Genomic DNA, 22,239 nt, shown 5'->3' on the forward strand with positions numbered 1-22,239 from the left:
CACCCCGTGGTCTTTATGGAGCTCGAAGGCCAGCCTGCCCTCGGTGCCCAGAGGGAGCAAGCGAGCGCTGCAGCCACCGAGCTCCAGCTCAGCCAAATGCCTGAAGTTTAGGGCGAAGGAGTTCAGGCCAGCACAGGGAGAACCTTCGAAGATTGCAGACTCAGCATCTGACTGTGAGGCCAGCCTGCCCGAGGGGCCGCCGGCAACACCTCTGGTGTGGTGCTGCTGGCACACCAGGGCTCCGGGTCTGGGCATTGCCAGCCACCAAGGCGCAGAGCTGGGCTCCTGCCGCGGCAGGGCGGGCAGCAGGCTGCTGTGCCAGCGTCATAATGGGCAGCAGGCAGCACCGGCCACGCTGTCACCGTGTCACCACGGCGACGTTTGTGACACGGCCGCCTGGGAGGAGTATGAAGGCGGAGCACGGAGGTGGGTCCTGCATCCTGAAGGAGCATCTGGCAGAGAGCAGACGCATCTGAAGGATGAGCTCCGGCATGGCTGTTGCCAACAGGGAGCATCGCGCTGGTGTGAAGCAGACCGAGATGAAATTCTGGGAGGATGGCCCCGCCACACAGCGGGGCTACAGAATGCCAGAGGTCACCGCCAAAGGTACGCAGGCCCACAGCCGACACGGGGACCGTCTCAGGACTGCCTCCATGTGGGGCTGGGGACAGGGACGACATTTTCCATCTGCCACCTCCCTCCTGCCCTGAGCCAGCAGGAGAAGCGGCAGAAGCAGAGCGTGACCTGCTTTTCCTTTGCCCTGCAGAGCAAGTTGCTGTCTGGGATGCGGTGGCCGTCTATGTCCAAGAGCAGCTCCTGCTGCGCAAGGTGGGTCGGCGCCTTCTTCCCACTTGTCTGCTTGCAGGGGTGGGGAGTCCCCTCGCCTTGGGCCACAGAACGCAATGACTCTTCCCCTCCACGGAAAGCAGGCTATTCACCCCCAAAATGCCTCTCGGGTACCAGTGGGCCTCCCACATGCGTGGTATGGCTGCACCAAGTGTGCTGGGGCTGCTCACAAGCTCTGCAAGCTTCTGGATTCCACGAGGCTGCTTCTGCCCTGACTGCTGTGCCGCGTTTTTGGAGGGCGAAGGGAGGGGGAGGAGCGGGCAGCTCCTTCCCAAAGCTCTCCCACCGCCCTGCCTGAGCTTCCGAACAGTGGGAGAGGGCACAGCAGGACCCAAAGCACCGTCCGTGGACGGGGCAACCTTCAGCTCTTCCTCCAGCCTTCACACTTCAGCCCTTCCCTTCTCTTCCACGTGCAGGGAGTCCGAATTCCCACCCTCGGTTCCTTCAGCATTGCCTCCGAGCGGATCGAGGCTGAGGATGGAACCATGACTCTTCAGTGGCCTGCGTTTCACCTGGCCAGGAACCTTGCGGGCATCCGTAACCTCGCGGATAACAAGGATTACCTGCCAGGTACGAGGAGGCTTAAACCCCTTCTTGCTGCACAGACAGGACGAATGGAGCCATCCATTGCAAAAGCAAACCTCACCCTCCCTGCATGGAGTCCGTGCAAATATGGGGCTGTCCTGGGTGGTGACTGCAAGAAGCAGCACTTGGGAAGCAGCCGTGGAAGAGCCGCCGCATGACAAACTCTGCCGTGTGATTTTCCAGGCCATAAGGAGGTGGAGGCCCTCAAATACTCTCAGGTGGCCGCGGCCGCATCTGTGAGCCGGCAGACTGCGAAGGCCTGCATATTCGGCACCACGTCCCTCGTCTCCCACTGCCTGAAGAAGGGGGAGAACATCGCCTTTGTCCTGAAGGACATCGGAGTGCTCCTCATCGAGGGAACGAGAGTCCACGTCAAGTTCTACTACGACTTCCTGGAGAGGATCAGCGGGAAGGAGAACCTAGAGAAAGTTGTTTTCAAGGTGAGCTGTAGGTTTCTCCGTGGCCTGGGCAGTCCCACGAGCCCAGAGCTGCCTGCACATGGCTCACCAGGCGCTGGCCAGCTGCTTGGGCCGTGCGAGAGCTGTGCTGCCGTCAGCTCCTCGTGTCCCCAGTGCCTCAGCCCTGATGAGGACGTCCCGCATCCTCCCTGCTCCTCCCCTGCAGGTCCCCTGGCTGCTGAACATGCTGGTGTCCCGGATGGCAGCTGTAGCCTCGCTGACCTCCTCAGGCCGAGTCATCGTCTTTCCCAGGTGAGGATGTTTGTGGCTGCAGCCCCTGCTTCCCCACTTGCCTACGGCATCCTTCCACCCCCCCTTGTTCCTTCTCTCTCATGCCGTTTTATACCACTTCTTACTTTCGGGTAGAGCTTGAGTCTCCCAAGTCAAATATACCTTTGTCCTGCAGAGTGTACTTGAAAACATGTAAGGTGGAAAGCCTTGGCTCAGGGTGGGCCAGGAAAACAGGGTAGCTTATCTGCTCCAATAGCGTCATCAAGTCCCCATCCTTGCAGGGCGGTCATGGAATGTGGCCACGCAAATCCACCCTGCTCCACACTCCACGCTTTCTTAGAGGCAGCGTGCCAGGCTCCCCTGGTGCTCGCTAACACCTCAGGTCACAGGTCACGGTGCTTAGGGAACTCAGGGAAGGCTGACCTTCTCTCGAGAGGTAGATCTGGGGGAAGAGATGAAGGGATGTAGGTGACATTTTCATCCCATCGTGGCCGGGTGACTCCGTTTCCCAGGACAGTCCTTGGTTCTGGGGCTCAGTCGATCCTGGGGAAGGATGGCCTTCAGGCGATGTGAGAATCTGCCTGTGAGCAGGGTGATCCCAGCCAGCAGAAAGGGCCGCCGGAGCCCTGGCTCACACCGCGTCTTCTCCTTTTGTACAGGTTTAAACGGGAGTTTGCGCCCAAACCACCGCCCGGGAAACCCAGCAAGGCCTCAAAAGTCCCTTTGCTACGTCTTGGCCGGGGGAAGGAAGGTAAAGCAGCTGCCAGTCCCTCTCTATACCACACGCAACCAACACGTGATGGCAAAATCCCCATCCCACCATCACCCAAAGGCTCTGACTTGTGAAACCATTCGCACCAGCTCAGCACTGCCTCTCCTCCCGACCACACGTCGTCCTCATCAAATCTGAGATGCTGGCTGCCACGTTCCCACAAGTGCTCCCATCCCAGGGGATGGCAAGAGCACGGGGGGTCCTCGGCCCTGTCCTTTCCCCCAGGAAATGAGCCCCCAAAAGACACTGTCACCGCACAGGCGCCACCCAGCTCCTCTTTCCCAAAGCAAAGCCCTTAATGCAGTCCCAAAACAGAGCTGCAGCCTGGGGAGGAGGAGCTGGGCACGAGGCACGGAGGGCACAGAGGGAGACTGCATCTGCAAGGGGGGCAGAGCAGCCCTCTTGGGTGCTTTGGGACACTGAGCACCCCTGCGTGTCACCGGGCCAGCAGGTCCACAGTCAGTCTCCTCTGACGAGATCTGTCCTTCTCAATTGCAGGGAAATTTCCTGAACTGCATCCCCTCCCCAGCTGGATCCACATCACCTCTGTAGTGGAGTCTGAGGAGGGAACAAGCGAGGACAAGAGGAAGGCAAGGTGAGACTGCAGGCTCAGGGTACAGATCTGCACGCTGTGTTTCCCCACCCCAACAAGAGCCCATTCCCCAATGCCAGGCAGGCACTGTTCAGGGCACGTGAATGCAGCAGTGGAGGGGTGGGATGGGGCTGCTGGGAGCCCCCAGCTCACAGGGCTGGCCCCTCTCCAGCCCTCAGGAAAGCACCAGTGCAACCCGAGAGCTATGTGTAGGCAAGGCTGCGTTGCAGCCAGGGGTCCTGCCTCGGGGTTGCAGGATACGGCCCCAAAGCCGTCCCCCACTCAGGCAGACCTCTCCCACTCTGTCCTTTCAGTCAGCTGCCAGCGATCCCGGGGGCATCTTCTGCCCAAGAGGAGCCCCAGGAAGAGAAGGGAACGTGCTCCACCGTAAGAAGAGGAGCAAAGATGCACAAGAGGACTGGATCTCTGCAGACTCTGCCACCAATCAAAGTGGAGCTCCCCAGGCGGGGGATGTCCTGTCCAGTCCTGCCCACGCTGAGCAGGGCGTGGGGTGCCCAGGAGGAGCAGAGCCCCACCTGAGGCTGACAGACAGGTTTGCAATTCCTGTCTGTGCTATTCCTGGGTGCCTGCCTGAACCCTTCTTTGTTGGTGGCTGAAAGTTTGCTTTCTCAGGCACTTCTTGCAGTAAGACGCTGACTTCTGCAGCAGGTGAGAAGTGTCTGTGTGGCAGCAACCAACATCCATTTGTGGACAATTTTACCTTTCAAAGCATTTCTTGGGAGCTGTTTGCCTTCAGAAGAGGGCTCAGGAGTGTTTACTGGCAGAATATCTGGCCTGTGACCAGAAACTCCAGCTTGGTATGGGAGAAGTGGGGAAGGACACCATCGTATCTCATGAAGACCGGGATGCAGGTGGGCACCTCCCTGCTCCATCTGATCTGCTGGCAAGGCCCGGGAGGTGGGAACAAAGGAGTTTCTGCTGAGATCCTAAGGCCAGAAGCTGCCACTCCAAGGAAGGCTGACTCAACCACTTTTGGACTTAGAAATAAGTTTGTGCAGTCGTCAACCAAACAGCAACCCTTCAAGACCCACCACTGAAGATCAACATCTGGAGATCAACATCTGAACCATCTTTTCTATCGCCCGTCTTCCCTTCCCCATCTCCCCAGATGACCAGCATTTGCAATAAACTGGACGGGCTAACATCTACCCTTTGTGTATTAATCTCGCCGTCAGGTATACATAGATTAGCAGCTCCTCTCGCTCTGATAATAGCAGCGAGACAGTGCCATCTCCTTGAAGAGAAGCAGAGGGACGATGGGGACTCTTCCAAGACCCCTTGGCTCTGACAGATGGGGTGGCTACGTTCCTTGGAGCCCTGGGACCCCGAGTTCCTCATTTTCCAATGCGGTGCTCTCTTCCGGTGACACGCAGAGCATAGCAAAGCCCACGGTTTTGCAGCAGCTCAAAGGTGTAGCTAAGTGTGAGGCCAGAGAGGAGACTCTTTCCTTCCAGCTCGCTGCTCCTTTAGATCCCTGGTGGGAAGACAAGGGCTTTTGGGGAGGTGCTGGCATAGCTTAGGAGCAAAACACTGCAGCTGGGCGACTTGTAGGGAAGGGATAAAGAGAGGCCGAGAAATGGCTGCCTCCCCTCAGCGTTCTGACCTCAAACCATCCCCAGGGTCTGCATCCGGGAGAAGAACCGCCCTATTTTTTGAGAAGAGTTTCTCTTCTTGTACGGAAACCCATTGGCTGTTGGACCACACGGAAAGAGATGGAAGAAAATGCGAGAAAGGTCTTGCAGAAAACGGTCCTTTGCTCCGTTCCCATCATCGGTGCACTGAACAAGATCCATCAGCCTTACAGGGATGCTCTTCTCCCTGAAACGCAGGCTCCAAGTGAAACAATTTCAATTCCTCATTTACAAAGCAAAAGAGAAGCCAAAAACCCACAAAGTAGTTCCAAAGCAGGTGCATATTTTTATTACAGTGCTGCACACACACACGCTGGGTGCAGAGGGGGTAGCCCCTCCTAGCTTGCACACCACAAAGTGGCAGCTTAAGGATATTTTTGGAGACAAGTTATACATACGCAAGAAGAGGAGGGGATAATTACATTGGTTCCAACAACTAGGCGTAGAGTATTCTGATATTACAATTAGAATGGGAGGGGATATCACAACTGTTTCCAAGAAGTTATTATCATATCATCCGCCCCTATTGCTGAGTTACTGTGACTTGCAGTGGAATTCCTAAGTCGCAGTCTGAACCAATACATGTGCATGAGTGCCTGGTGCCAGAGAGAGACAAGGCTGCATTCCTCAGCTCACCCCCCCTCGACATCCCTCCCTGTTTTCCTCTGTTTTCCTCTGTTCATTCTACACCCTCGTGCCTTGTTCATAATTAAGTGAAATGCCGTTCTGAAACAATTCCAAAGAAACCTGTTCCACATCACTCGTCATCCTCAGTCCCACACCTAAACGTTTCCTGAACACCTCCAGGGAACCTGACTCCAGTCCCTCCCTGGGCACTCTGTCAGTCTGTCCCACTGCCCAACCACTCTTTTGCAGGAGTTTTTCCTAACGTCCAGCATGCAAGAACTCTCGTTGCTTTCAAGGTTCTTGCATTTCTTCACAAAGCTGTTTCAAAATCTTCATCTGGGAGGGAGCACGTGAACCTAAGGAGATTTCATAAGGTCAAGTGTAGGGTGTTGCACCTGGGTCGGGGCAATCCTAGGTATATGTCCAGAATGGGAGAAGAATTCATTGAGGGCCGCCCTGCTGAGAAGAACTTAGGCGTGCTGGCGGACATAAAACCTCACCTGAGCCAGCAGTGAGAGCTGGGCTTGTTCAGTCTGGAGAAGAGAATAGTCTGGGGACACCTGATGTGACCTTCCAGTAATTAAGTGGGAACTTATGAGCAGGAGGGAAGTCAGCTCTTAACACGGGGAGAGAGCAACAGAGCGAAGGGGAAGAGTTTTAAACAAAAGGAGCGGAGATTTAAGTTAGGTATCAGAGAGAAATTTATCAGTGAGAGGGTGATGAGGTGCTGGAACAGCTGCCCAGAGAGGCTGTGGATCCCCATCCATCCCTGGAGGTGTTCAAGGCCAGGCTGGATGGGGCCCTGGGCAGCCTGGTCTGGTATGAAATGGGGAGGCTGGTGGCCCTGCGTGTGGCAGGGGGGTTGAGATTCGTGATCCTTGAGGTCCCTTCTAACCCTGGCCATTCTGTGATCCCATGATTCTGATTGTAAGGTTCTCCTGGCGTTGGGATGCTAACAAACAGAATTGATGGGACCAGTGTACAAACTGCATGCAGAGCACGCAACACAGCAGGCGCCGAGTGAGGTGCATGACCCTATCCTGTCTTTCCTGCTGGTACAGGTCATGCCTTCAGGATGTCAACTGGCAGGAAGCTTTTCTAGAAGAACAATCATAGGAAAATGGGTTGGAAAAGGAAGTGACGAAGAGACTCACAGATGTCCAGAGGACTTTTTCTGTATAGGAAGGTTCCCCGTTGGAGGAAGTAAGGCCTCCTACTTATTCCCGTGGAAACTACAACAGAGCCCAGTAACAGTGTTTGATAGAGCCCTTGCTTCAGGACCAGCATGGCAACATTTGTCAGAGTGAGAGCCAGCGTGGGGCTCTTCGCCTTGGAAGAGTGGGAAGGACCTGGGGCAGATCCAACAGAGGTTTACAACAGGATTGTTTGGGGCCAGGGGTAAGCAAGCAGAGAGGCCTGGGCTTAGGCCTGGTGAAGCAGAAGCTCACATGAGTGCAATTGTAGCCCACGACACTACGGTGGGAAGCAGGCTTGGTGCCTATGTCCTGCAGGGAAACAGGTGCAGACTGCATGGGACAGTGTAGGACAGCACGTGGTGGAGATGGCTGAGGGGCTGGCAACGCTGAAGGCCCTGACAGAGCCAAGGTCTTTGTCCAGCAGGCTGTGGGTGGTGTCCGTGCTACAGAGAACTGTGAGGGGACACGCTGTCCTCGTGGCACTGGGCTCTCGTGGCCTCCTTGTGCCCCGTGCAAAGGCTCGATCCTGCATAGGGGACAGGATCTCCCTTCCAAAGGCCCAGGCATCAGGGCTTGGCCTTTCTGCCTCATAAGAGGCAGAAAGATGCTGTTCTCAGCATCACAGCCACCAGCACAGTGCCTTTGTCTCCCTGTAATCATGTCCCCAGTGCCTCAGCCGTGAGAGGACGTCCCACATCCTCCCCGTTTCTCCCCTGCAGGCCCCCTGGCTGCTGGACATGGTGGTGTCCCAGGTGGCACCGGTGGCCTCCCTGGTGCTCTCTGGCTGCGTTGTCGTCTTTCCCAGGTGAGTATGTTGGCGGCTGCAGCTGCTGCTTGATGCAGCTGCTCAGCTCTCGTTCTGGAGCGCTTCTTCCTTGTGTCCATGACTGTCCTGCCCATCAGCATATGTCACAGAATCAGAGAATGCTTTGAGCTGGAAGGAACCCTGAAAGGGCACCTCGTCCCACTCCCCTGCAGGGAACAGGGACACCTACAGCCAGATGAGGTTGCTCTGAGCCTGGTCCAGCCCGACCTTGAATGCCCGTCCGGGCACCCACCACCTGTCTAGGCAAGATGTTCCGGTGCCTGCCACCCTTCTGTCAAAAGCTTATCTCCAATCTAAATCTTCCCTCCTGCTGTTTGAAACTCTTTCCCCCTCACCTATCTCGACTGACCCTGCTAAAGACTGTAGAAAGTAGTGTGCTTCATGCAGCATGACAATGCCTGGGAGCAGACAATCAGAGACAGCAACAAGGATTGCTGGAGCGCTGCGTCACACCGGTTGCTGTCCTCTCCTCTCGTACAGGTTTCAAATGGAGTTTGTACCCAAACCACCGCCCGCAATAAAACGCAGGTCCTCGGGAAGCATCCCTGGTCAGGAGAAACCAAAGAAAGAAGACACTTTGCCACCTCTTGTCCAGGGCAAGAAAGGTAAAGCAGCTGCCAGCTTCTTTCTGTGGCATGGGCAACATACTTGAGATGGGAAATCTCCTGCTGAGCATCAGCCAAGGGCTCTGACTTGTGTCAAAGCTTCACGCCAGCTCAGCACGGCCTCTTCCCATGAGGAATTGTTGGCCTCTCCCAAACTACGGCGCTGGGTGTGACGTGCCCTCATCCCTGGCTATGGCAGGAGGATGTGCAGATCTTTGGCCCTGCCCACCCCCAGCAGAAGGATATGGTCCCCAAAAGCCACCCTGCCACCTCATCATCACCACCCAGCTCCTCTTTCCCAAAGCCAACGTCACTAATGCAGTCCCAAAACAGGGCTGAATTGCAGAGAGGAGGAGTGGGGCCAGGGATGGTGTCAGGGAGGGTCCGAGGGCGGTGCAGATGTCAGCAGTGGCGGGAGCAGAGTGGCCCTCTCGGATGTTCTGGGAACAGGCCTGAGAGCCCCTTGTGAGTGAGCCAAAGGGTTTACAGTGAATCTCCTCTGCCTTCTCCATTCCAGTGAGCTTTGCTGACCGTCCAACCTTCATCAAACGCTTGAGCACAGACAGCATTGATGGAGGACAACTCAGAAGGATAAGGAGCTTGCTGCTGAAGGAGAGCTCCAAGGCCAGATGAGGCTGGAGGCTCTGGGCTGGGATGTGCATGGGGGTGACCCAACGAGAGCCCGTTCCCTAGCCCCAAAGGGTCACTGTTGGTGGCCGCCCAACAGTGCTGAACGCAGCACCCACCGTGCTGGGATGGGGATGCCAGGAGCCCCCCGTCTCACAGGGCTGGCCCCTCTCCGCATCTCAGGAGAGCCACGGGTCAGCCGCTGAGCTGTCTGTGGGCAGGGCTGCGTTGCAGCCAAGGCTCCTGGCTCAGGCTTGCAGCATGTGGCCCCAAAGCCATCAGCCACTCCCGCGGACCACTCCCGCTCTGTCCTTTCAGTCCGCTGCCACCCATCCGGAGGGCGTCTGAAGCCCAAGAGCAGCCGGTGACCTGCGAGCTGCAGGGGGAAGCAGGCACATCAAGCCAACAAGACCTGCGCCGAGCACTGGGAACCAAACACGTGCGCTTCCTTGATGAAGTGCAGGAAGCAGGAAAAGCCCATCGTGAGCGTGCGGTGCAAAAACTGCAGACAGCCAAGGCCTCACCCCATCACATCACCTTCAGGCCAACCACGCCTTTCAGAAGCGAGTCGAGAAGATCTTCCTCGAGGGCTGAGTCTATGGAGCCTCAAGGCCGACCATCCAGGCTCCCACTGGCTTGGGACTCAGCGAAACTTCTCAGGCAGAGGGCAAGAAAGATCAGGCCAGTGCTGGACGCACTGAAGCAGATGGCAGCATCACCACTTCGTGGGGAAACCAGCCTGCCTGAGGAGTCTTCCCTCAACCGCTCTGGATTGCTGCCACCCATAAGAGAAGAAACGGGGTCTCCCACGTGTCAGCCTCTGAAGACCAAAGCCCCACTCCGCAGGAAGGGCACACACACCCTACCCACGCTGATGCGGGCATGGGGTGCCCAGGACAGACAGAGCAACAATGGAGGCTGCAACACAGATGCATCAATCCCATCTGCATCATATCTACTCCTAAACCAGGCTGCCCAGGGCCCCATCCAACCTGGCCTTGAACACCTCCAGGGACGGGGCATCCACAACTGACATCTCTGGGCATCCGCTTCCAGCATCTCTCCACTCTCTCTGGAAAGAACAAGCCAATCTGACATCCTCAACTCAAAACCGCTTCCCCTTGGCCTGACAGTAGCTACACTATCACAGAGTTGACTCCCCTCCTGTTTGTAGGCTCCCTTTACGTAACGGAAGGCTGCAATGAGGTCACCCCGCTGCCTTCCCTTCCCCAGGCCAAACAAGGAGATCTAGGGTGAAATGTAGAGGGGCAAAACTGTCAATAAAGCCTTACCATGGCCTATCCCTTAAAAATCTCCAGAACGCCTGTGACAGTGTCATTGCGTCTTTTGACGCCAGCTCTTGTGCTGGTGGAGGGAGAAGGAATTGTGAGAGGGCATCAGAGCGTCTCACGGTGCTTTACTTGATGCCAAAGGAAATCCAGCGTCTCTTTTGTCCTATCTGGGCCACAAGCTTATCGGCTTTTGACCCGGCAGGGCCCCCCAGGCCGGCTGGGAGTCTTCTGGCCCCCCGACTGGCCTGCCAGCTTTTAACCTGGCAGGGCCATCTGGGCCAGCCAGCTGGCCTTTGGTCTGGTCGGGCCCTTCCGACCACCTAGCCAGTTTATAACAAGGATTCCGGATCTTCCCCAGGGCCGAGTCCACCCTGTACACGGAATCCCAGGGCAGACCATGCAGGCTGAATCTTCCGGCTTCCGAATCACTGAAGCTTTTCAGGCAGAGGGCTAAGGGGATTCGGCCTGGCAGGGCCCACCCAGCCAGCTGGCTTTAGGCCTGGCAGGGCCCCACAGGCCAGCCTGGTGGGTTCTGGCCTGGCAGGGCATCCTGGTCAGCTGGAAGTCTTCTGGCCTGGCAATGCTACCTGGGTCAGTTGGCAGGACGGCTTTTGGCCAGGTGGGTCTTACCCCATTTTGGCTGGCCAACCAGCTATTGGCCTGGTAGGGCACACCCGGGCTGCCAGGATGCTTCTGGCCAGGCAGGATTACCCAGGCCAGCCGATCAACTGTCTTTTAACCCTGCTGGCCCCCCCCGCCCGGCCAGCAGGCGTTTAACCTGGCAGGTACCCCCAGGTTGGCTGGCATGCTCAGGGCCTAGCAGGGCTACCTGGGTCAGTTGGCTTGCCAGCTTTTGGCCTGGCACGGCTTCCTCGGCCAGCTGGCCAGCCAGCTATTGGCCTGGCAGGGTGTCTGGCTGGCCAGCCGTCTTTTTTCCCGTTATTGTCCCCACGGTTGGCCAGCTATTGGCCTGGCCGGGGCTCCCAGGGCTGCAAAACGTGTGAGCTTCCCTGGTGAAGACCAGGGAGCAGAAAAATCCCACTGTGAGGGTGCTGTGCCCAAATTGCAGATAGCCAAGGCCTCACACCATCACATCACCTTGAGGCAGACAACAGCTTTCATAAATGAGTCAAGAAGATCTTCCTCAAGGGCTGAGTCCTGCCTGTCTATGGAGCCTCAAGGCAGACCATCCCGGCTCCCACTTCTGGCATGCGACTCAGCGAAACTTCTCAGGCAAAGGGTAAGGAAGATCAGGCCAGTGCTGGATGCACTGAAGCAGATGGCAGCATCACCACTTCGTGGGGAAACCAGCCTGCCTGAGGAGACTTGCATCACCCGCTCTGGATTGCTGCCACTGATAAGAGAAGAAACGGGGTCTGCCAAGTGTCAGCCTCTGAAGACCAAAGCCCCAGACCACAGGAAGGACACATCCTACCCACGCCTTGGTCCAGCTTTTGACCTGGCCGGCCAGCTTTTGGCCTGGCAGGGCCTCAAGGGCCAGCCCGTTTTAAACCTCACAGGGCCCCCCCGGCCAGCCGGTTGGCCGGCTTTGGGCCTGGCAGCATCCGCTGGGCTGGCTGGCCAGCCTTTGGCCCGGCACGGCCCTCTCAAGCCGCTGGCCTGCTTTTGGCCTGGCTGGGACCCTGGCTGGCCAGCTTTTGGCCTAGTACGTTCCCCCAGCCGGCCGGGATACCACGGCCAACCTGCCAGCTTTCTGCAAGCAGGGCCTGACAGGCCAGCTGGCTTTTGGCTTGGCAGGGCCCCCTGGCCGGCCAGGAGTCTTATGGCCTGGCAGGGCAACCCGAGTCAGTCAGCTTGCCAGCTTTTGGCCTGCCAGGGTTCCCCATTTTGGCTGGCCAGCCAGCTTTTGGCCTGGCAGGGCCCCTTTGGCTGGCTTGGAGAGGTCTGGAAATGCAGAGCTCCATGGGCCAGCCGGCCGGCCACCTTTTGCCTGGCAGTGCTCCCCTGAACGGCCAGCCGGCTTTCGGCCTGGCCCAACTGGCCGGCCAGGAGGCTTCAGGCCTCGGAAGGGTTCCCCAGCCAGTCAGCCAGCTTTACCAAAGATTCCGGATCTCCCTCAAGGGCTGAGTGCAGCCGCTCCACGCAGCCCCAAGGCAGACCAGCCAGGGCTGCCACATCTGCCTTGTGGATCACTCAAACTCCTCAGGCAGAGGACTAAGAAGAAAAGATCACATCAGCCCAGCCCAAGCTGCCAATGTAGGTCCCCCTCCCCAGCCAACTGCTCTTTCATCTTCATGAGCCCTTGTTCTGCTGGGGAGGACAGGTGGAAGCAATTCACCTGTCTGGCAAAGGGGTGGAGCCTGGTGCCACCCCTCCCTAACCTCATTTCAGGGCTGGCTGCCCCCTGTAAGGGCTCTCTGCATGGAGGTGTGTTCTTTGTTGTGTTGTGTGTGCCTGGTCTTCAGAATGGGTTCAGCAGTGTTGTCTTTGTGTTCTGGATTGAGTTCTTTTCCTTTTGGGGGTAATACCTTCTGAAAGGGCACTGCAGTTGAGAAATCAGTTAGGTTTGGCAGTGGAAATGCTGTGTTGGAGGGACTGTTGGTGCCATGAGCTGACAGCACAAGCCTTGTATTGGCAACTGTTTTCTGTGACATGGATTAATTGTAGCTCATTTTAGGGGAGGAGCCTGGGATTTGATTGAATCGTGTTGAGGAAGGGGGGGAGGGGAGAGCCTCTGTGGGTAAGGACGTGTTGTGAGCTGCAGTGCTGTAGCACTGTCTGTCTGCCTAGGCTTTCTGTTTGTTCTTTCGTGGGACTTTTGTCTCTTTCCCTCTTCTACTCTTACCTGAAGATCGTTGTGCTGATGACTGCCTGTGTTGTTGTGTAGGCTAAAATAGTTAAAGCAAACTGGGGCTGGAAGTGCAGCAGGCAGCTCCGTGCTGTTTAATGACTATGTGAGTAAATAAATGCATTGCTGATTCTGCCTAAAGATGCCATAAATGTAGAGCGTATGTTTTATTATTGTTCTTGATTTTATGCTGTTGGAGTTGGTAATAGCCTGAAGAGTCTGGGAACCTCTGGGTGGAATAGTTTGTTGTTGTGTTTAGCTTGCTGGCTGTTGTTGGAGAGTGAATTCACACAAGGAGCCAAGTAGAAAGGACTGTGTACTGCTGGTCCCTGCACTGTCATGATCCCTCTTGCTTGGAGCTGCTGTGAACCAATGAGGGAGTCTGACTTTGAAGTAAACGAAGTCATATACCTCTAAGAAAGTATAAGCGGGGAATGTTTAAAAAGAAAAGGTTATTTAAGAGGATTTCAGTGATGTAAGTCATGCTGGAGGCCATGAATGACAGGAGTTCCTGAGAGGTCAGTAGTGGGTCCTGTTCTAATATCTTCCCTCAGGATCTGGATAGCGGGGCAGAGTGAACCCTCAGGAGGTGCCAGCTGTCCCAAAAGTGGGGGCAGTGACTGACTGAGCAGAGGCCATGCAGCCATCCAGAGTGCACTCAGCAGGCTGTGAGGTGGCTGACACAGGATCACGGAATCGTAGAACTGTAGGGGCTGGAAAGAACCTCTGGAGATCGCCTAGTCCAACCCCCCTGCTAAAACAGGATCCCTCCAGGGGTAACTTCATTATAGAGAGTCTCATGGAGTTCCTTGAGAAGTGCAGAGTCCTGCATCTGGGGCGAAACCAGCCCAGGCACCAGTGTATGCTGGTGGCACTCGGCTGGAGAGCAGCTCTGCAGGAAAGAGCCTGGGGCTCCTGGTGGACACCAAGTGGAACGTGAGCTAGCACTGTGTCCTTGCCGCTAAGAAGGCTGATGGCTTCCTGGCTGCATTAGGCAGAATATTGCCTGTGAGTGCTGGGAGGTGATTCTTCCCCTATGCTCAGTGTTGGTGAGTCTGCACCTGAAGCACTGGGTCCAATTCTGACTCCCCAGTATAAAAGACACGTGAACGAAGAAGAAAGACTCCAAAACAGGGCTACCAAGGTGATGAAAGCCCTGGAGCGCCCCTTGTAGGAGGCAAGGCTGAGAGAGTTGGGATGTCTCCGTGTGGAATGTCTATAGAGGCCTGAAGAGAGCGTGCAGAGAGGTCAGAGACAGGCTCATTTGGGTGGTGCCCAGTGCCAGGACAAGAGGCAGTAGGCACAACCTGGAACACAGGTTCTGTCTGACCAGCAGGAAGCACTTCTGTGCTGTGCAGATGTCAGAGCAGTGGCAAAGGCTGCCTGGAGAGGTTGTGGGGTGGATCCGTGGGGATCTCCAAAAGCAGTCTGGACGTGGTCCCAGGAACCCTGCCCTGAGTCTGCTGAGCACACGGATCCAGAGGTGTCTCCAACCTCAACCATTCTGTGATTTAGTTATTTTTATTGAGTACTCAAAAACCCATATGTTTGTTGGCAGAGTTGGTTTTCACAGCCGTGTTTAAAGCTTTGTGTCTCTATGTGGTCAGCTCTTTAGAAACCAGTTGTACAATTTCAAATTCACTCATCCTCGAGCTTTCAAAGATAAGCACCTGAAGCCCTTTTCTTTCTGGATTGCTGAAATATCCTGGGGAGTCTGCAGGGAGAGGAAGGGAAGGAAGAAAAATACAACAAAGAAACAAAAAAAGAAAGAAGAAAGAAAAGAAAAACGCCTATGGAAGACACAGGTAAAGGAATCTGTCAAGTTACCTAGCTCAAATTTTCATTGAGAAGGAAATAAATACTGGGAATAATTTCAGTTTATTTTCTTAGCTTCTATTTGTGCAAAAAGGGAATCCAAGCGTGCATTTGGTTTGCCTGTGCGCTGGAAGCTCTGTTGCTGCTTTTTTGCTTCCAACATAACCTCTGTTCACGTTTCTGGTTGCCCTTCAGAACCTGCTGTGCATAAGTAAAACAGAGCCAGCACGTTGGATTCAGTCTCTAACCAAAGAGGCCTTAAGCTGACCAGAAGCAGCAGTGGAGGCATTTCATGGTGAGTAGCAGCAAAAGCCAAGAGAGTCAAGAAGTCAGTGAAGAGCAGGAAAGGTAAGTTGGGGCTTGGAAGGGTATTGGGTGGGAAAGGTTGTTAGAAAAACAGAAAAAATAATGAAAGAAGCACGAAGTGAGGAAAGAAATGTTGCAATCCATTGTTTTTAATTATTTAGCTCAACTACAGGGCAGGCAAATATGAAAGCTTACTGTGTAGCAGTTACCTGAGGCCCCTGACTGATGAGTGATCCTGGGATGGAAGAAGGAGTTTTGCCAGTTTGATGGGGGCTGATAGTTGTAGCTGTAGTCACAAATAACTGGTTCTGTAGTGAGAGCTGAGCCTGGCAGTTCATCTTGTTGGTGCCAAGACTTGTTTTGCAAGCAGGTTTTCCACATTGGCTCTGCATGACGCTTTGGATGAGCGGGTATGGAGTGGAAGTAACTCTGCAGAGCCAGGTGAGAACCAAAGCAGGAGAGAGGACAAGTGCCCTTTGCAGCAGGGACGCCGTGCTGGCTCTGCCCATCGCTTCCAGTGCCACCGTGGTCCTTCTCTGTCCAAGCACGTGAGCCAAGCACGTGGCCTGGTGCGTGTCCCTCCCTCCTTCCTTGCTCTCCATCCCTCCCCTTATCCATCCTTTCACTTCTGTCCACCTCTCCTTCCACGTTCTCCATCCATCCTCTTCTCTGTCCATCCTTTCACCTCTCTTCTCCATCCCACTCTCCTCCCCCCCATCCTCCCACCTCCAACCCCTACATGCCCCACTCCAACCCTTCCATCTCCCCATCGCCCATTGCCCCCCATTCCCTCCCCGCCATCTCCTCCTCCTCTGGCTTTAACACAAACTGGGAAAAACAAGGTTGTACCCCCAGAAGTTACCGAGATCTTAAATGCTAAATTACTTAGGAGTGTGGCTATCAGGGATGCCTGGCAGAGCCAAAATGCAGCCCCAAAGGAAGTGAAGTTAAAAGCAGGAGCCAGCCCAGTCAGCGTAAAGCAGTGCCCTCTGAGGATACGAGACTGTAGAAGGATAGAAATCATAAATAACTTTTGGAGTTTGGATTGCTAACTGAATGTGAGTCCAAACACAGCACCCCAATCCTGCCGATGAAAAACTGGACGGCAAGAGCTGCAGTTTGGTACAAGACTTGAGGGCAAGTGATAGGACTGCTGAATGTATGCACCCAGCGGTAGCAAATCCATACACTTCATTAACCAACTTATGAATGAGGAGGTGGAGTTTCCCTTCTGGATTTGAAGGATGCCTTTTTATTATTTTATTTTTGCCTGCTTTGACCAAATGCAACCTAAAACCATTTGCCTTGGAAGAGGAGAACCCCAATACGGGGAGAAAAGAGCCAGTTACCCTGGACAGTGTTAGCCAGGGCTGTGAGAACAGCCCAGTGATCTGTGAGAACTGGTCAACTCGTGAGCCTGAGACTTGGGTGCCTCCATCCCAGGGTGGAACCTTACTGCAGTTTGTGGATGACACAGCAACAGAAGAGGACTGTGTGCATGGACTGTGAATTTGCTACAATTCTTGGTGTAAACGATTATCAGGCTTCTCACCAGACAGCCCGAGTGATCAAAAGGAAGGAAGCAATCTGCTGAATGCCCAGAGTGCTTTTCTCCCACACACATGTGGAGGTGCATGAAAAAGGTAGCTTTTAGTTCAGGGCTGACTGACTTGAGTGTGTGTGGTGAGTGAGGCCTTGGTTCTTCTTTTTCTTTGCTTGGGGGTTGGGTAACTGGGTGGGCCTTCCAAAGACAAGGGTTTGCACTCTTGTTTTTCAGGCTGTTTGAGCTCCTGTGGTTCTGAAATGGTAGAAAGTACAACAAACATGCCAGCAGGACAGACATGCAAGAAAATGAACGCAGAATCTGTTTCCTGTGCTTGTGATTCAGTTCTGCTGTCTCATTTAGCTTTTTCAACTGCATATCTAGAGTTCATGATAATCCTATGAAAGTGACAATAAGATGCATTAAGTATTAAACTGGAAAGCATTCTAAGCAGAAATCTGTTCTCACCATTCCTCCCTGTTCCACTGCTGTTACTAGCAACGTTCTGCAGATTCTGAGATGTTTTGCTGGAGAACAAATGCCTATTCAGCAGTGTTGAAACCAGGCTGTAAATTGGCTGACAAAATCCATGAGCATTCCGTGGTTTCCAGGATTACAGCAGCACTTTGGCAGTGTACTGCTATTCCAGTGAACTGATGGGCTGATCCCTAGAGGTGCTGACGTGGTGATCAATGAAATGCAGAAAGAGCATTTTCTGGCTGTGTGCAAAGATGGATTCTATTTAAGGGCAATATATTCTTAGTCTGTGTCCTTCTGCAGTGTTTAGGCTTATAATGTGTTTTCCAAATGCATTTTTGTTGAAGATCTCTAATGTACTGGGAAGTACCTCACCTTCATTGTAACTCGTATTTCTGAGTCAGAAGAAATGCACACCCAGAGAAGTGCAATACAAAACTCAGTAAGAAGCAGAGGCACAAAACTCAGTAAGAAGCAGAGGCACAAAACTCAGTAAGAAGCAGAGGCACATCTACTCTCACAGGTCACATTCTGGGCTCTCCTGTTGCCTTCAATGCACTCAACAACAGGCAGTTTAGAAACTCCCTTTAGACTCTGTTTTGTGATTTCCACTCACCGTGGATCAAAGCGGCTAGATATAAGCAAAAATGCAACTCTCCTTACAGACTTTGCAAAAAATGGTTTAAATTAGGTCGAGCTCCAATTCTCAAATAAAATTGCACAGGAATCAAGGAAAATAACTGTAGTGACGTCTTCCTGCTGGTCAGATTAAACAGTAGACTGAAGGTCTTGTAATTGGAATGCTCATCTCAGAAGAGTGCTGAGATAAGAATATCCGTAATCTGCATTTGTGCAGTCTGTTTTAGCTAGGAGCTCCAAACTGCACGTACAGAGATCCACTGGCTGTGTTTGACAGCGAGTCAGTAAGAAGATAACCATCACACAGGGACCGTTTAAGGCCACTGAAATCAAGTCGTTTCTGAGAGGTGACACATCTGCCTCTTGACCTGACCAGATGTTTGTTCAGAAAGCAATGGTTAGAAGGCAATTAACCAATTAAGGTATCTGTGTTTGGATGGCAAAGATTTGTGTTCACTTGGCATATGTGTGATTAGTGAAGCATCACGAAACAGTGTGAACCTGCAGTACTCAGCCAATGAGGAACCAGGGCAGAAGGAGATCAGCGTTGGGCAGTAGGGGATAAAAGGTGGAACACTGTTTTCTGCGCGCTCCTGCTTGCAGGAGGCCCAACACTGCCATTGTAAAGAAAATCTGCTTTATCAGAGATACCGTCCTGGAAAATTATGACAAGCTGGAGCTTTGCAAGGACGTGGAGATCACTTGGTGATCTCTGCTTTCCATGCTGGAGCTGCAGCCAGGTGTACTTAGGTTTCTGAAGTCCCTTTCAGTCTCAGGAGGGAATAAAACAGCCCGAATGGAATGGGTGCAATGGGGCTCTCTCCAGGACACCTGCTGCCTCAGAGGAGTTCCCATCTACTGAACACCTACGGAGCTCCTACAAAAGCACCACGCACAAACGAGGAAGGAAAGAAAAACCCAGGACACGGCAGAGGGGTCCTACCTCTCAGTAGGTGATCCCTGTTCCGTGTACAGAGGATGGACCTAACTGCACCTCATCTGTTCCCCACTTCTTCTCCCCCGCTTCGTACAGGCACTTACAGACATCATGGATGGCAAAGTAAGGCTCGTGGAGAAGACTGGGCGTACAGGAGATCTTTAATTCCTCGGAGCTAGAGCACTGCTGGCCCGTACTTGTCTAGATCATGGATATTTTCCAACAAGCACCAACCAGGCACAGCAACCCACAACCAAAAGTCATTGCCCCTGCCAAGGAACCAGCCTGGCTAAAGACCTCTCATTAGAGACTTGGAAACAAGACTAGAACCATTATTCCCATTTCACACGTTGTCTTCTCTTCACCACGCATCACGCAGACACAAACAGGTTGCAAAAGGAAGCACGTTACTACACACCTGAGCATCCTGCTGAGCAAGGCCATCATCCACATACATTCCCTCAACTCAGTTTCCCTGCAAAGACACAAGGATAGAAGACTCAGTTCACCAGAGCATCTACTGGAAACAACTCCTGAGAACTCCCCATTCAGGACCAGCTGCTGGAGATGGATAATGGAGTCTGTCAAAGGGAATACCAGCTTACAAACACAGCGAAACACAGCTCAGGTGTGCTTCGGGCTTCCTTCTGAAACAAGCAGCAACCCACTTTACTGGGATGTTTAAAGAAGGGCCCACACCACTCATGCACACCCAGAGTCAGAGTCTCCTCCCTGCAGAATCTGCATGTGAGGAGCAGGCCATGGGACACACAGGGTCCCATGTGAAAAAGCCAGCCTGGAGATCCTCACCACTGAGTGCAGAGCTGTGCCCACAGCTCTGAAGATTCACCCCCTTCTCCCCTCAACGTGGCTCACTGCTGCGAGGGACACGAGGACCCTTCGAAACATGGAAGATGTGTCAGATACAATGTTATCCTCAAGGGAGCAGCCACATTCTAGCAAGAACACACACACAACATCTGCTAGGAGCAGGGCCACCACCTGGGTGCTGCCCACAGCATTTGCCAGCCATAACCTGCTAAGTACAGAACTGGGCCCAGGGCTCTCAGCATCACTGCAGCACTGCAGCCATCATCAGTAGTGCTACAGCCTCCAATTAAGAAGCGCAGACAGTAAGAAACTGGCAAGAGAGCCACACGTCCTGCTGACAGACAGAATGCTCCTCCCCATTTTATTTACACCAGCTCAGATGCTGGTGAAATTCTAGTCTAGCTTCTCTCTGGACAAACAGCAACACCCAGGTTGGCCAGTGCATCACACCTAAAAGCTCCCCAGACTCCTTCCTCTTCACATCTGCCTGCACACACACAGACTGACTGTCAGACAGCAGGACAAGGCCTGGCCTTTTGCTCTACTTACAAAGCTTGTAGTTCTCATCAATGCGACGAATCTCTTCCTTGGTGTGAGAAGCCACAATTTCAATCAGGCAGCCTTCATCTGTTCCTGCTCCCAAGGGAATCGCCAAGGCAAGACTTAAGATACCAACAACTGCTCGTGACGTGCAACCAGGTTTCTTTAAGAGTTAATGTAAAATAAGAAGACATACATAACAAAGCAGTAAGTCCTTGGCCAGAACTTAAGCAACACGAAAGGAAGACTTCCAAACCTTCACAGCCCTCCTTAGTTCGTGCACATCATACGTGGTGGTGGGAGTCATCACCCCAATGATCACCCTCTCAAAACTCCCACTCAGCTCCGACTTCAAGTCATCAGTCAAATCCTAGAAGGCCAAGAGAGGAGAAAGGAGTTGGCAGAAGGTACGGCCTTCGAGGACAGAAGGAACTGAGCTGTTCACCACTTCCCTTCAGGCTCCAACCCTCCTTGCATCAACAACTGCTCTGAACTGAACAAGAACCAAACAGCCTTGGTCAGGCAAAGTCTCTGCTGACCTTTCTCTTATGGAGATGGCGTCGTTTTTCGCTTTTCACCCAAGTGACACAACCACGTTCACACATCTCTGCAGACCACCTACCCTGCCACTGGTGCTCTTATAGGTGATCAGAACTCACTGATGTTGGGAAACATTTAGTTTGGTCAAGACATCAATGCTGGCATCTTCATCCGTGCCTGCAAGAAACAAATGGAAGCTAGTCAGGCTGCTTGCACAAGAATCAGAAGTGCCCTCTGCTCTTGGGCCACCTCCAGTCCCCTACACAGCCAGCTCTCAACAGCCCCAGGACTACAGCTATGCACACAAAGTGCCACGACCCACACCACCAGAGCAGCTGCATTTCGGGACATGAAGGGCAGTTCTGTTTCCACTCTCCAACGATTTTTAGGGCAGTTGTGCAGCAGAGCAATGCAAGCAGCTACGCTTCCCTCTAACAAACCACCAGAGCAGCCCTTGCCAGTGCTGGGGAAAAAATAAAAGTTGACCTGTGGAGGGAGGGAGATCAACTTAGCAAAGCCCTTCATGGCTTTCCTGAGTGCCTGCGCTTCTTGTTCAGCACTAAAACTTGAGACCCCCTTGATTGTTGCCTAAGGCCACAAGAAAAGGAGTTAGCAAAGGCAGACTTGCACCAATGCACACATACATAGAGTTGAAATAAAACAAACAAACATAAAAGATGAACAAGGAGATAGTAAAACTCCACCCACACAAGTGATGCTGTATCAGGCCTCTGTCTCATGCAGCAGCCTATTCTAGTGGGAGTTTCCACGCACATCAGAAAGAAGCCACAGGGGAACAACTGCAAGGAGAACATATCTCCACATTGCTGCTCATGGAGTATCTGGTTTCCAGTGAAACAAGAGCCTTCTCCACTCAGCAGGAAAGGGCCCCTAAGAAAGCATGGGGGGAGGAAAGATAGGCAGAATTAGAAATTGCTGAGGTATGCAGGGCAGGAGAGGAGCTCAAAACTGGTGGCAAATGCTTTGTGGGGGTGGTTACAGCAGTGGGAGCAAAATAACTGGCAAAGAAGGGGTAAACCTATTTGGGCTGCTGAACTGTGGAAAGATATTGCTGCCCAAATAAAGAATATGGCCGTGAAGGTGCGCCATGTAGATGCTCATGTGCCCAAGAGACGGGCTACTGAAGAACAGCAAAATAACCACCAGGTGGACCGAGCTGCCAAAATTGAGGTGGCTCAGATAGACCTGGACTGGCAGAACAAGGGTGAATTTTTTCTAGCTCAGTGGGCTCATGAGACCTCGGGCCATCAGGGGAGAGATGCAACATATAAGTGGGCTAGAGACCGAGGGGTGGACTTAACTGTGGATGCTATTGCACAGGTTATTCATGACTGTGAAACATGTGCTATAATCAAACAAGCCAAGAAGATGAAACCACTCTGGGAGGAAGGGCGATGGCAAATGAATAACTATGGGGAGGCATGGCAGGTTGATTCTATCACCTTGCCACGATCCCGCAGTGGTAAGTGTTA

The 22,239-nt window shown here is 53.4% G+C and overlaps 1 protein-coding gene and 1 long non-coding RNA gene across 2 annotated transcripts; one reads left to right on the forward strand and one right to left on the reverse strand.

Moving 5' to 3' along the window:
- The first annotated feature begins 491 nt into the window (after positions 1-491).
- Positions 492-9,023, forward strand: LOC149913978 (uncharacterized). Its single transcript, XM_090128058.1, is given in 10 exon segments — positions 492-606; positions 767-828; positions 1,068-1,871; positions 2,056-2,141; positions 2,780-2,871; positions 3,391-3,487; positions 3,799-3,871; positions 7,622-7,764; positions 8,266-8,390; positions 8,908-9,023. Coding segments are annotated over 10 exon segments (1,713 nt in total).
- An 8,734-nt stretch (positions 9,024-17,757) lies between these two features.
- Positions 17,758-21,663, reverse strand: LOC149913979 (uncharacterized). The gene is made up of 3 exons (XR_016460736.1): positions 20,829-21,663; positions 20,216-20,576; positions 17,758-19,310 (listed from the first exon to the last, which is right to left on the reverse strand). It is a non-coding gene; the product is annotated as an uncharacterized LOC149913979 (long non-coding RNA).
- Between the last annotated feature and the right edge of the window lie 576 nt (positions 21,664-22,239).

The sequence above is a fragment of the Phasianus colchicus genome, chromosome 32 (assembly GCF_987193195.1).
Source record: "Phasianus colchicus chromosome 32, bPhaCol1.hap1.1, whole genome shotgun sequence".
Taxonomy (NCBI): Eukaryota; Metazoa; Chordata; class Aves; order Galliformes; family Phasianidae; genus Phasianus; species Phasianus colchicus.